The sequence below is a fragment of the Schistocerca gregaria genome, chromosome 1 (assembly GCF_023897955.1).
Source record: "Schistocerca gregaria isolate iqSchGreg1 chromosome 1, iqSchGreg1.2, whole genome shotgun sequence".
In the NCBI taxonomy this organism is placed as follows: domain Eukaryota; kingdom Metazoa; phylum Arthropoda; class Insecta; order Orthoptera; family Acrididae; genus Schistocerca; species Schistocerca gregaria.
In genome coordinates this window covers 841,016,360-841,031,628 of record NC_064920.1, presented here as the reverse complement: position 1 = coordinate 841,031,628, position 15,269 = coordinate 841,016,360, and the positions used below count along the sequence as shown (strand labels likewise).

The window sequence follows — 15,269 nt, the reverse complement described above, 5'->3', positions numbered from 1 at the left end:
AACTCAAGTCACATCTTTCTCACATGACATCCTAAAAGCTATGGATGAAGAAAATAAGAGAGGTGAAGTAGTTCTTAACATTCAAAAGGCATTGGATCACTGCCACATCAATTCTTATTACTCAAAATGTTATCATATGGGGTTCCACATTAAAAAAAAAATGTTATTAGTTTGAGGATCTCTCAGAAGGAAGGTATAGCATTTTATCTTGGATGCAGGCTCATTAACAGAAGGAGAAGTAACTTGGGGCATGCTTCGGGGATGTGTATCAGTACCCATGCTGCTTATGTTTATATTAACTACATTGCAGACACTATTAATAGTAACCTCAAACTTTTCACAGATGATGCAGTTAATAAGTATTATCGAAAATACTTTTTTAAAAAATCCAGTCATATATTGATAAGATTTCAAAATGGTGCAGACAGTTTTAACTTGCCTTAAATATTCATCAGTGTAATGCTGTGCACTAGTAGCATCCTGTGACTACAGGACTACAATATCAGTGATTCACACTTGGAATTGGTCAGATCACACACCAACTGCATATAATAACTTTATAGGATGTAAAGTGCAATGACAATGAGCAGAGGGACATTCATACAGTCATTTTTCCAGCACTCCATATGTGACTCAATGGGAACAATCCCTAACATACCCTCCATCATGCATTTCACAATGGTTTGCAGAGTATGCTTGTGGATGGAGAAGGCTCTCTAGAAACAGAGGAGCAGCTTAACATGGTAGGAATGTACTGTGCCTGTGGATCAACTGTGGCTCACCGAAAAAACTATCATTACATTCCTCTGTTTACCCAGAGTCTGATATTCTCTCCACCAAGCACTTCATAGTGGTTTGCAGTTGTTGGTTAAGAGGTCTTTAGTGACACAGGAGCATCTTAGCTTGGTAGGGATGGACTGTTCCTCGTAAACGAAATTATCATGGTATTGCTCAGTTTATTCAGGGTCAGACATCTGAGAAAGGCAACCTAGTAGCTCTTGTTGTAAAATAGTTCTCAAAGTTCTATGAAAGAGTATATACACTTCAGAAGCCATGTATTATGACAGCTCTACTTCACTGTATATGATACTTCAATATTTTATATGTTGTAACACATTTTTTCACCTTTAGTATAAAAAGTTTGGTATATTTTCATGGATGTTAAACATTTATGAAGCATGGAAGTCAGATTATTTACTGACAGAAATGTCTGAGAGTAACTATTGGTTATTTTTCTATGTCAACATTAAATTTGATGATTACAGTATTTCAATAATTCTGCCATGTGTCTGTCTGCAGAGTCAATATTTGGATATCATTGGAGTTAATCGTTACCTTGGATGGTATGAGAATGGAGGGCTTACTGAGACCATTGTGGAACAGTTACTGGTGGAAATTGCTTTCTGGAGGACAAAGTACAACAAGCCAATAATAATAACAGAATATGGAGCTGATGCTATGGAAGGACTGCACTTGGTAAGAAAAGCTATATCAGACATTTTATCAAATACTTTGTTTAAAACTAACACTTTGTTATACTTGACCTAACATAATTGTAGACTTTTGCTTCTGTTAAGTTCATATCAGTCTGAACCAGTTGCACAAGTAACGTCATCAAATTATAATGGTAAACAAAGATATGAGAAAGTAATATGAGCTAAAATCACTAGAGTTCATTTTGGTCAAGTAAATGTTTTAATTTATGCCTTTATCATCTGCTTCATCTTTTCTTTGCACTTTTAGTTTTAATGTATACTTGATTATGACAAGGAAATGAAAGAACTAACTGCTGAAGCAGAGATGAGAATTTTAATAACCTGAAACTAATTTCTAAAATTCTACATAAAATCATAAGGCTTTTCTTTAATACAGCAACCAAGTTACATCTGGTCAGAGGAGTACCAAGAAGCTCTGTTTTCTGAGTATTTCAAGGCATTTGACAGGCTCCGAGAAAGAGGTTATTTTATAGGAGAAATGATATGGAATTTTGCAGATTTCAAAACTGCTCAAAGTAAGTAGCAAGTAACAATATTAATTATTCTGTAATTGACCCATTAACATATATTTGAGTACACTGTTTGCATAAAAAAATTATAAACTGATGCATTACTTTTACTGCTTTTCAAAATATCCAATTTTTATGGTGCATTACCCTATACATAACGGAAGAGACCCGTGGTCTAGGGGTAGCGTCTTTGATTCATAATCAAAAACGTCTTCGGTCCCGGGTTCAATCCCTGCCACTGCCTAAATTTTGATAAATAAACCCCCCCCCCCCCCCCCCCCCCCCCCCCGAACCATTGACCTTGACGTTGGTGGAGAGGCTTGCGTGCCTCAGCGATACAGATGGCCGTACCGTAGGTGCAACCACAACGGAGGGGTATCTGTTGAGAGGCCAGACAAACGTGTGGTTCCTGAAGAGGGCAGCAGCCTTTTCAGTAGTTGCAGGGGCAACAGTCTGGATGATTGACTGATCTGGCCTTGCAACATTAACCAAAACGGCCTTGCTGTGCTGGTACTGTGAACGGCTGAAACCAAGGGGAAACTACAGCCGTAATTTTTCCCGAGGACATGCAGTTTTACTGTATGATTAAATGATGATGGCATCCTCTTGGGTAAAATATTCCGGAGGTAAAATAGTCCCCCATTCGGATCTCCGGGCGGGGACTACTCAGGAGGATGTCGTTATCAGGAGAAAGAAAACTGGCGTTCTACGGATCGGAGCATGGAATGTCAGATCCCTTAATCGGGTAGGTAGGTTAGAAAATTTAAAAAGGGAAATGGATAGGTTAAAGTTAGATATAGTGGGAATTAGTGAAGTTCGGTGGCAGGAGGAACAAGACTTCTGGTCAGGTGGCTACAGGGTTATAAACACAAAATCAAATAGGGGTAATGCAGGAGTAGGTTTAATAATGAATAGGAAAATAGGAATGCGGGTAAGCTACTACAAACAGCATAGTGAACGCATTATTGTGGCCAAGATAGATACGAAGCCCACACCTACTACAGTAGTACAAGTTTATATGCCAACTAGCTCTGCAGATGATGAAGAAATTGAAGAAATGTACGATGAAATAAAAGAAATTATTCAGATAGTGAAGGGAGACGAAAATTTAATAGTAATGGGTGACTGGAATTCGAGTGTAGGAAAAGGGAGAGAAGGAAACATAGTAGGTGAATATGGACTGGGGCTAAGAAATGAAAGAGGAAGCCGCCTGGTAGAATTTTGCACAGAGCACAACTTAATCATAGCTAACACTTGGTTTAAGTATCATGAAAGAAGGTTGTATACGTGGAAGAACCCTGGAGATACTAAAAGGTATCAGATAGATTATATAATGGTAAGACAGAGATTTAGGAACCAGGTTTTAAGTTGTAAGACATTTCCAGGGGCAGATGTGGACTCTGACCACAATCTATTGGCTATGACCTGTAGATTAAAACTGAAGAAACTGCAAAAATGTGGGAAATTAAGGAGATGGGACCTGGATAAACTGAAAGAACCAGAGGTTGTACAGAGTTTCAAGGAGAGCATAAGGGAACAATTGACAGGAATAGGGGAAAGAAATACAGTAGAAGAAGAATGGGTAGCTCTGAGGGATGTAGTAGTGCAGGCAGCAGAGGATAAAGTAGGTACAAAGAAGAGGGCTGCTAGAAATCCTTGGGTAACAGAAGAAATATTGAATTTAATTGATGAAAGGAGAAAATATAAAAATGCAGTAAATGAAGCAGGCAAAAAGGAATACAAACGTCTCAAAAATGAGATCGACAGGAAGTGCAAAATGGCTAAACAGGGATGGCTAGAGGACAAATGTAACGATGTAGAAGCTTATCTCACTAGGGGTAAGATAGATACTGCCTACAGGAAAATTAAAGAGACCTTTGGAGAGAAGAGAACCACGTGTATGAATATCAAGAGCTCAGATGGCAGCCCAGTTCTAAGCAAAGAAGGGAAGGCAGAAAGGTGGAAGGAGTATATAGAAGGTTTATACAAGGGCGATGTACTTGAGGACAATATTATGGAAATGGAAGAGGATGTAGATGAAGACGAAATGGGAGATACGATACTGCGTGAAGAGTTTGACAGAGCACTGAAAGACCTGAGTCGAAACAAGGCCCCCGGAGTAGACAACATTCCGTTAGAACTACTGACGGCCTTGGGAGAGCCAGTCCTGACAAAACTCTACCAGCTGGTGAGCAAGATGTATGAGACAGGCGAAATACCCTCAGACTTCAAGAAGAATATAATAATTCCAATCCCAAAGAAAGCAGGTGCTGACAGATGTGAAAATTACCGAACTATCAGTTTAATAAGCCACGGCTGCAAAATACTAACGCGAATTCTTTACAGACGAATGGAAAAACTGGTAGATGCAGACCTCGGGGAGGATCAGTTTGGATTCCGTCGAAATGTTGGAACACGTGAGGCAATACTGACCTTACGACTTATCTTAGAAGAAAGATTAAGGAAAGGCAACCTACGTTTCTAGCATTTGTAGACTTAGAGAAAGCTTTTGACAATGTTGACTGGAATACTCTTTTTCAAATTCTAAAGGTGGCAGGGGTAAAATACAGGGAGCGAAAGGCTATTTATAATTTGTACAGAAACCAGATGGCAGTCATAAGAGTCGAGGGGCATGAAAGGGAAGCAGTAGTTGGGAAAGGAGTGAGACAGGGTTGTAGCCTCTCCCCGATGTTATTCAATCTGTATATTGAGCAAGCAGTAAAGGAAACAAAAGAAAAATTTGGAGTAGGTATTAAAATTCATGGAGACGAAGTAAAAACTTTGAGGTTCGCCGATGACATTGTAATTCTGTCAGAGACGGCAAAGGACTTGGAAGAGCAGTTGAACGGAATGGACAGTGTCTTGATATAAGATGAACATTAACAAAAGCAAAACGAGGATAATGGAATGTAGTCAAATTAAATCGGGTGATGCTGAGGGAATTAGATTAGGAAATGAGACACTTAAAGTAGTAAAGGAGTTTTGCTATTTAGGAAGTAAAATAACTGATGATGGTCGAAGTAGAGAGGATATAAAATGTAGACTGGCAATGGCAAGGAAAGCGTTTCTGAAGAAGAGAAATTTGTTAACATCGAATATAGATTTATGCATCAGGAAGTCGTTTCTGAAAGTATTTGTTTGGAGTGTAGCCATGTATGGAAGTGAAACATGGACGATAACTAGTTTGGACAAGAAGAGAATAGAAGCTTTCGAAATGTGGTGCTACAGAAGAATACTGAAGATAAGGTGGATATATCACGTACCTAATGAGGAGGTATTGAATAGGATTGGGGAGAAGAGAAGTTTGTGGCACAACTTGACTAGAAGAAGGGATTGGTTGGTAGGACATGTTTTGAGGCATCAAGGGTTCACAAATTTAGCATTGGAGGGCAGCGTGGAGGGTAAAAATCGTAGAGGGAGACCGAGAGATGAGTACACTAAGCAGATTCAGAAGGATGTAGGTTGCAGTAGGTACTGGGAGATGAAGCAGCTTGCACAGGCTAGAGTAGCATGGAGAGCTGCATCAAACCAGTCTCAGGACTGAAGACAACAACAACAACAACAACAACAATCAGCATTGGCGGCTGAAGACTTCTGGCATAAGAAGTCAGCCTCATTCTGCCAACGGCCTTGTCAAAGAGGGCGGAGGAGCGGATAGAGGTTCAGGGCACTCTCTTGTCCTAGGGGTGGGAAATTGCCCCTAAAGGCGGAAGAATCAGCAATGATCAACGACATGAGGATGCAGAAGGCAATGGAAACCACTGCATTAAAGACACGTAACGTGTATCCACAGGACATGTGGCCTGTAGTTGAAGAAGTGGTCTCTCCATTGGCAAAAGATTCCGGAATAGTCCCCCATTCGGATCTCCAGGAGGGGACTGCCAAGGGGGAGGTTACCATGAGAAAAAGATTCAATAATCAGCGAAAGGATAATGTTCTACGAGTCAGGGCGTGGAATGTCAGAAGCTTGAACGTCTAGGGAAACTAGAAAATCTGAAAAGGGAAATGCAAAGGCTCAATCTAGATATAGTAGGGGTCAGTGAAGTGAAGTGGAAGGAAGACAAGGATTTCTGGTCAGATGACTATCGGGTAATATCAACAGCAGCAGAAAGTGGTATAACAGGTATAGGATTCGTTATGAATAGGAAGGTAGGGCAGAGGGTCTGTTACTGTGAACAGTTCAGTGACCGGGTTGTTCTAATCAGAATCGACAGCAGACCAACACCGACAACGATAGTTCAGGTATACATGCCGACGTCGCAAGCTGAAGATGAACAGATAGAGAAAGTGTATGAGGATATTGAAAGGGTAATGCAGTATGTAAAGGGAGACGAAAATCTAATAGTCATGGGCGACTGGAATGCAGTTGTAGGGGAAGGAGTAGAAGAAAACGTTACAGGAGAATATGGGCTTGGGACAAGGAATGAAAGAGTTCTGTAACAAGTTTCAGCTAGTAATAGCGAATACCCTGTTCAAGAATCACAAGAGGAGAAGGTATACTTGGAAAAGGCCGGGAGATACAGGAAGATTTCAATTAGATCACATCATGGTCAGACAGAGATTCCGAAATCAGATACTGGATTGTAAGGTGTACCCAGGAGCAGAAATAGACTCAGATCACAATATAGTAGTGATGAAGAGTAGGCTGAAGTTCAAGACATTAGTCAGGAAGAATCAATACGCTAAGAAGTGGGATACGGAAGTTCTAAGTAATGACGAGATACGTTTGAAGTTCTCTAACGCTATAGATACAGCAATAAGGAATAGCGCAGTAGGCAACACAGTTGAAGAGGAATGGACATCTCTAAAAAGGGCCATCACAGAAGTTGGGAAGGAAAACATAGGTACAAAGAAGGTAGCTGCGAAGAAACCATGGGTAACAGAAGAAATACTTCAGTTGATTGATGAAAGGAGGAAGTACAAACATGTTCCGGGAAAATCAGGAATACAGAAATACAAGTCACTGAGGAATGAAATAAATAGGAAGTGCAGGGAAGCTAAGATGAAATGGCTGCAGGAAAAATGTGAAGACATCGAAAAAGATATGATAGTCGGAAGGACAGACTCAGCATACAGGAAAGTCAAAACAACCTTTGGTGACATTAAAAGCAACGGTGGTAACATTAAGAGTGCAATGGGAATTCCACTGTTAAATGCAGAGGAGAAAGCAGATAGGTGGAAAGAATACATTGAAAGCCTCTATGAGGGTGAAGATTTGTCTGATGTGATAGAAGAAGAAACAGGAGTCGATTTAGAAGAGATAGGGGATCCAGTATTAGAATTGGAATTCAAAAGAGCTTTGGAGGACCTACGGTCAAATAAGGCAGAAGGGATATCTAACATTCCATCAGAATTTCTAAAATCATTAGGGGAAGTGGCAACAAAACGACTATTCACATTGGTGTGTAGAATATATGAGTCTGGTGACATACCATCTGACTTTCGGAAAAGCATCATCCACACAATTCCGAAGACGGCAAGAGCTGACAAGTGCAAGTATTATCGCACAATCAGCTTAACATCTCATGCATCAGAGCTGCTTACAAGAATAATATACAGAAGAATGGAAAAGAAAATTGAGAATGCGCTAGGTGATGATCAGTTTGGCTTTAGGAAAAGTAAAGGCATGAGAAAGGCGATTCTGACGTTACGGCTAATTATGGAAGCAAGGCTAAAGAAAAATCAAGACACGTTCATAGGATTTGTCGACCTGGAAAAAGCGTTCGACAATATAAAATGGTGCAAGCTGTTCAAGATTCTGAAAAAAGTTGGGGTAAGCTATAGGGAGAGACGGGTCATATACAATATGTACAACTACCAAGAGGGAATAATAAGAGTGGACGGTCAAGAACGAGGTATTCGTATTAAGAAGGGAGTAAGACAAGGCTGTAGCCTTTCACCCCTACTCTTCAATCTGTACATCGAGGAAGCAATGATGGAAATAAAAGAAAGGTTCAGGAGTGGAATTAAAATACAAGGTGAAAGGATATCAATGATGATTCGATTTGCTGATGACATTGCTATCCTGAGTGAAAGTGAAGAAGAATTAAATGATCTGCTGAACGGAATGAACAGTCCAATGAGTACACAGTATGGTTTGAGACTAAATCGGAGAAAGACGATGGTAATGAGAAGTAGTAGAAATGAGAACAGCGAGAAACCTAACATCAGGATTGATGGTGACAAAGTCAATGGAGTTAAGGAATTCTGCTACCTAGGCAGTAAAATAACCAATGACAGATGGAGCAGGGAGGACATCAAAAGCAGACTCACTATGGCAAAAAAGGCATTTCTGCCAAGAGAAGTCTACTAATATCAAATACCAGCCTTAATTTGAGGAAGACATTTCTGAGGATGTACGTCTGGAGTACAGCATTGTATGGTAGTGAAACATGGACTGTGGGAAAACCGGAACAGAAGAGAATCGAAGCATTTGAGATGTGGTGCTATAGACGAATGTTGAAAATTAGGTGGACCGATAAGGTAAGGAATGAGGAGGTTCTATGTAGAATCGGAGAGGAAAGAAATATGTGGAAAACACTGATAAGGAGAAGGGACAGGATGATAGGACATCTGCTAAGACATGAGGGAATGACTTCCATGGTACTAGAGGGAGCTGTAGAGGGCATAAACTGTAGAGGAAGACAGAGATTGGAATACGTCAAGCAAATAATTGAGGACGTAGGTTGCAAGTGCTACTCTGAGATGAAGAGGTTAGCACAGGAAAGGAATTCGTGGCAGGCCGCATCAAATCAGTCAGTAGACTGATGACCAAAAAAAAAAAAAAAATCCTGTACATCTCTTTGATGACAATCTTTTGTTGAAATACTTTCACTGTGCAGAATTCTCAAAAGACATTTTCTTGAAACACTGCTTGATATTGTGTTTGTACCTTTATAAGCTTGACACCAAAACCACACCTTCAAGAGTGAGGAAACAAAAAATGAAAACCACTGGAGGCCTACTCAGCTTGGAAAACAGAAGATCATGTTAAGATCACACAAAATGGTGACTGGTGGCTTTTTAATGTTGCCAGAGGGTGTAAGGACATGGTCTTCTTCCAGGAGCCAATCTGAATACATTTTTTGGAGGTTGTCCTTGAACAGTTTGTTAATGGCCACATAAAGTACGTGTAGTTTTGTAGTCATTCCTCCAGTTATTCTAACAACATCTCTTGTTTTGTGTAGCAAGTTTATTTTTTATTCCAGTAGTTAGATGTCCTTTAAAAGCATCCAAAACTAGCATGGCTCTCTTACCAAGCAGCAAGTGATTCTGAACAGTAGACAACCAATCAGCCATTAGTTACAATGTCTCCAGTCCTTTTCTTGGCAGCAAGTCACTTACACCATGGGCATGGTTTTTCTGTTCAGAGCAACTAACATCACAGTTATTCTATTATTTTTTTTCATTCTTTGTTCCTCTTCATGAGATACTTTTTGAATTTTTTATATCTACTGTTGTATTGCTTAGTGTGTGAAAAAATACTCGTGTTTTATCAGCATTGATAGTTCGATGAAAGGAGAGTGAGTTTCACTTTCACAAGTGGGTGGCATAACACTGGAAGTTGACCAGCCTCTCTCTGAAATCTGCTGGCATTATCTGTGCTGCACTTCATTGGAGGGAAAGACCATTTCTCTGCATAAACTGATGATACCAACTAATACTCACACAAAATTCTTATTGTGGCATGTTTAAGACTTAAGTCTTGAGTTGGACAATTTCTCTTGAGATAGGCACACCATCTTTCTTCTTATCTTGCACATAGGAAAGAACCTTAGCTTCAAGTTCCAGATACTGTGACATTTAGATCCACTGAATGATTTTCTTATTGAAACTGACTTCTTCCATTCTTCTCCTGAAGCAACTCACCGTTGCACATTATTTTCATAGAGTCCATCCTTTCTTTCAGCCCCTTTGTTGGTTGTGGTTTTGGCACACTGCACAAATGTAAGTTTGAAGCTTGCATCATAAATATGCCAAAGTCCTTGGCTTGATGGTGATTTGCACTCTCAATGGTCATTCATATCATCATAAATCAGGCTTTCTTACCAGTAGCCAAATTAAACTGAATTATAAGCTAATAAAACAATGTTAACACCACTAAAACACCTGTAAATGTTTGTATTGTTGCATAATAAAATGTCTTGACATCAGTTTTAGCTAGAGATGTTAGTTGTATTATTGCAAATGAACTTAATTTTTTACAGCAGTTGTTTATAAAAAGACAAGGTAGCATAATCCACACCCTTACTTGTTGAGGGTGAAATTTGGATAAAAATGCAGCATACTTTTGGGTCAGTATGGTAATAATAAATTGACACCTGTACCCTTTTTTTAACGAGAAAAATGAGATCAGCTTGAACATTAATCTACATACCTGTCTTGGAAGTCACAATACCTGTGTGTCCATCACTGTAATATTACCTCCAAAGATGTACCACATTTGAAAGTAAAAGATATTTATTGTGATATATTCCCTCCCTTTTAGTATTAGGACCATTTTGCAAATGCTAGGAGTCCTGTGGCATAACTGTTTTAACGAGCACTTATGAAAGCAGGAGGACAATGTCTTAATATCAGAGCAAAGAAAAGATTATGAGTGTATCAGTAAATGATGTTAGTGCAGCAGTTGTGTCCACGGATGTTAAAACATTCCAAATGGAAATATACGTGGTGTGGAAATTTCTGGTGGAATGTAAATCATTTAGAAGGAAAGGGAACAACTCACCAAATACAAGAGAAGCTGGGAGCAGACACGTGAACATTCTGAACATTCATGTACATGTGTGCCCCCCACCCTCCCACTACACCCCCATCCTTCACCCCCCCCCTGCCCCCCCTCCTCCACACACACACACACACACACACACACACACACACACACACACACACACACACACACACACACACACACACACACACGTGTAGCTACATTAAGGATGTATATGACCCGGGACAACTGGGAGATCCGGGAAAAACATGGGAATTTTTTCATCCGGGAGAAAACCGGGAAAAACCCGAAAATTTTTTAGGATTCCGGGAATGTTTCATTGTTTTAGTTTTCAGTTAAATTTTTGTGACTTTGACTGGTAAGAACCAATACTCCAACAAAGGATATTACTGTATCCCGTGTCTGCAGGATAATACTGCAGCAACAAAACATTAACCAGAGGAAGAAAAAACGAAAATAAAACTTACGTCGCAAAGGAAATCCACCATATACAACAACAAAACATAGTGCTCATACAAGCATCTGCGAACAGCAAAGTGTGTCAAAGGCTTTAGAAAGACTATGCAATGATTCATAATGACGAATTTCCTTCGATGGGCGTGACGTGACAGCTGTTGACATTAGATTCGTTTGAGCAGTTGCGGGCGGGTTCTTGTGCATGCACCGATGAGTCACGTATGGGTAGTACCTTCTCCCGATTCTGGCTATGGATGTGTGGCTGGGCGCCACTATCTAATATTGCCCCAGTTCGGAAATATTGTAGATCCGGGGCTGATGCAGAGAGCAGTCTGAGTTGAGGTGGGGAGGTGGGTAGTCTCCACGTGACTTGTGTTTACGTTTAGTGATTTTGCTGTTTCTTCTTCATTTATTACTCTCACGTCAAATGAAAACAAAACGTATTTCTGTTGCCGGGAGCTATCAAAAGAATTTAAATACATTTGCATAATTACAGAAGACTAAAACATGTTATTATTTTCAGGTTTTATCGGGGATGATGATTGGAAAATCGTTACTTTCAAAGTAAATTTCCTTTCACACAAGATGAACTATATGCGAGAATGTATGATGCATTTCTTAAACCACAGAGAGTTTGTCTGTCAATTAAAAATCAACTCTTTGAGGACTACTATCTAGAAGAATTTCGAGCCCAGAAGATCAGACATTTATGTCGTTATTTAAAATTTTATAGGCACATTTGTGTGATATACCTTAAAGTGTAACACGCGTAAAAAAGATCAACACTATATATGGAAGCTTAGCTTCTCTTGCAGCTTATTAATCTTCGAGACTACGATTTTATGTGAAACCTCTGTTTTTCTTGTAGCAACACTGTATATATTAATTTAAACCATCAACTTTTCTTATCTGTGTGTTCGCGCTACTTAAGAGTGATCTTGCTATTGGCTGAGTACATCAGGTGTCGTATGCTGTCATCAGCTGGCGAGATCACATGATATGAGCTATGACTGGCTTACAAAAGGTTGTTGCAATCTCGATTTCAATGCCTTGGAAAGTAACATGCGGTGTTTGGTGGAATTCGAATTCATATCTTTGTAACACGAACATATGCAATGTACACATTGGTGCTGCACATCAAAGATCTTTCCAAAATGTGTCCCGCCCCCCCCCCCCCCCCCTCCCTCCCCGGTCCCCAAGTTTCGTTTTCTAAAGTGTCGGGAAATTCTGCATCAGCGTATAAAACCATAAACATCCAAAAGACTGATAAGTTTTACGGTGCCAAGGAAAAGTATACTCTCACATAACACAGGGACAAATGTATTTTGACCCGGGAGAAAGTGTATTTTCAACCGAGAAATCCGGGAATTTTTTTTCCTTGTCCATGTATACGCCCTGTACATTGTGCCAGCTGAATATACTGTGCTGACATTGCAGTTCTGCAGTTTGGCTGAGGTGAAGGGTTACATTGGGTGGAGTGAGCAAAAGGAAAAAGGAAGCAAGGAGCAGGAAGGAATGTAGGAGGGAGAGATTGCAGGGGCATGAGGTAGGAATGCAACATAGGCACTAGCACTAGTGATTTTCTACAGTTTATGATGATGATGATAATGATGAGATGAAGGAGTGGAGTGGGAGGGGGAGAAAGAACAGAGTAAGGAGAGAGTGCAAGAGGGTGTGGGTGCAGGATGAGTGAAATAAAGGTTCTTGGAGCAGGCTGGTGGTGGAATTGAGGCAGGGGTTAACAGAAATAGAGGCCAGGAGAATTATAGAAATGAAAGATGTGTTGCAGGAATAACTATCTACGTAGCACACAGAAACTTGTTTGTGGAGAAGACTCTAGATGGGACACATTGTGAAGCAGCCATTGGAATGAAGCAGTTGTGCTCAGTGACATGTTCCACCACTGGGTGGTAAACTGTATTCTTGTGTAAATCGTACACCAAAGGTATCAGGCTATGGATGAATAGTGAAGTATTCTCCACCCAAATGCCTAAAGAGCATTGCCTTTTGTTTTCTAAAAACAAAAGACAAGAATAACACTGCCCATGAACATCCAGATTTTCTTCCTTATAATACTATCATCTCACTGAGGTCCCATGCATAACAAGATCAAGATGGAAACAGCCATTGCAGATGAAAATATATTTATTCATGTCCTGTACAAAAGGTGGGCAGATCTTGTGTGTGTGTGTGTGTGTGTGTGTGTGTGTGTGTGTGTGTGTGTGTGTTGTCACAAGTATTAATGAGAAAATAAAATCATATTGTAGCTCTCAGCATTTTGGATGACTTAGGAACTCAGCTGTTTTTTGAGCCTTGTTGTTCACTAGTTAGTATGGAACCTATTGGGCACAAGTTTCTTGGTTTCCTAGTTGATCCTTAATAATAATATTCTAAAATCTGAAGTTGTTGTGTTGTAATCCATCAGTTTTCCAGGACTTTCATTCATCTGCCCATGGAATAGTCAAAAACTGCAACATCACAATGAAGGTTCTATTGGTGAAAATAGTTTTCGATGCATTGGGTACTTTTTGGAATATTTTATGCCTCTACACTACACTAGAATCTGATACACTTTGTTTAAATTATTTTGTATTTGGAAACTCCAGCAGTTTCTAACAATATACACTTAGCTGACAAAAGTGATATTATATACACAGATGATGATAATATCATCCATACAAGGTATAAAAGGAAAGTGCATTGATAGAGCTGTCTTTTGTACTGTGGTGATTCATGTGAAAAGGTTTGTGACATGATTATGGCCACATGGCAGTAACTGATAGACATTGAACATGGAATAGTAGTTGAAGCTACGTCAGATTGATGCACTATACTGTGCAAAAGGAGGTCTGACATGATATTAGGGGATATCCCATGACTTTTGTCACCTCAGTGTGTTTCTAGTTTGTGTGTTATACATGAGTGTCATCATATTGTCAATTATCATTTATGATACTGTCTTCTGTGTTAAACATAACATGGCTATATTTCTTTGCAAGTGCATTTCTACTGTTAAAGGAAAATGTGGAAGTGCATATGTCTCTTTGATGCAAATTATTTCATTTATGGAATCTGAGTTCATGTTTGAATAAAATATTTTTGGGGGATTAGGCCACATCATAGTGAAACTAAATACAGCAATTAAAACTGTCTTTGCAGGAATCCTCTTCTGGGTGAGTAAACTATTGATTTCTGGGATGGTCTTCCTACATTCCATGCTATTTTTGTTGTCACATGAGAACTGACATCACCACCCTAGAACTTCATACTGGGCAGCTTAAAATCAAGACAGCTGTGGAGTGGTGATTCTATAGTAGGCTATTCTCTGTTCTGCTCTGGAAGATGATTGGCAGGTGTCAACCAGTATTTCAGAGTGACCACAAGATCAGAGATCATTTGAAGCCAAAAAGGATTCTGTTGATGATGTTAGCTATGCTATAGGCATCTGTGAACATGCAAGTATGTCTGTCTGGGAAAACTGGGAGACTGAGAAGTACTCGCATATTGGCACAGGAATGTTGCCTGTGACTGGGGCTACACAGCAAATCTGCTATAGTCAAATACCACCTTGATTATGTCTGACACATCAGTTTTCAAGAAGTGTATTTGACTGCCTGACAGCTATGGATGGAACAATGGAAAATAAGAGAGGCTATTGAAATAATTAAATGTGCAACATTACAAACGCAGATAATGGTTACAATTTGCTGACAGTGGGCTGCCAGTGAACCCAGTCCAATGGGTGGGCGTCACCAGGATAAACAAGTGGCAACAAGAGAATTTTCATGCAGCAACTCATCATCTTGTTGCAGGGAAACACAGTTACTGGTTAAGAGCTGCCAATTTGCTGTATTCTATAAATCATCTGTCAGAATATGACAGGCAAATAGCCTTCTGTACAAGCACCTCTCCCTAGGCACCTTGATTTTGAAATGTCCACTGGCATTCCAGCACAATGATGTCAGTCATCAAATGACAACTGCAATACGATGGTGTTTAGGTAAGAACATCCCCAGAAATCACCAGTTAAGATTCCCTGAAGAGAACTATTGCAAAGATGGCCAAAATATTGGTTTT

The 15,269-nt window shown here is 39.8% G+C and overlaps 1 protein-coding gene across 3 annotated transcripts in view; it reads left to right on the top strand.

Moving 5' to 3' along the window:
* LOC126272386 (beta-glucuronidase-like) overlaps positions 1–15,269 on the top strand; it is a 196,859-nt gene that overhangs the window by 181,029 nt on the left and 561 nt on the right. For all 3 annotated transcript variants that reach the window (XM_049975224.1, XM_049975216.1, XM_049975208.1), the window contains exons 11-12: positions 1,300–1,476; positions 1,873–2,011. In XM_049975224.1, the coding sequence (XP_049831181.1) occupies positions 1,300–1,476; positions 1,873–2,011 (316 nt within the window). The remainder of the gene's footprint in view (positions 1–1,299; positions 1,477–1,872; positions 2,012–15,269) is intronic.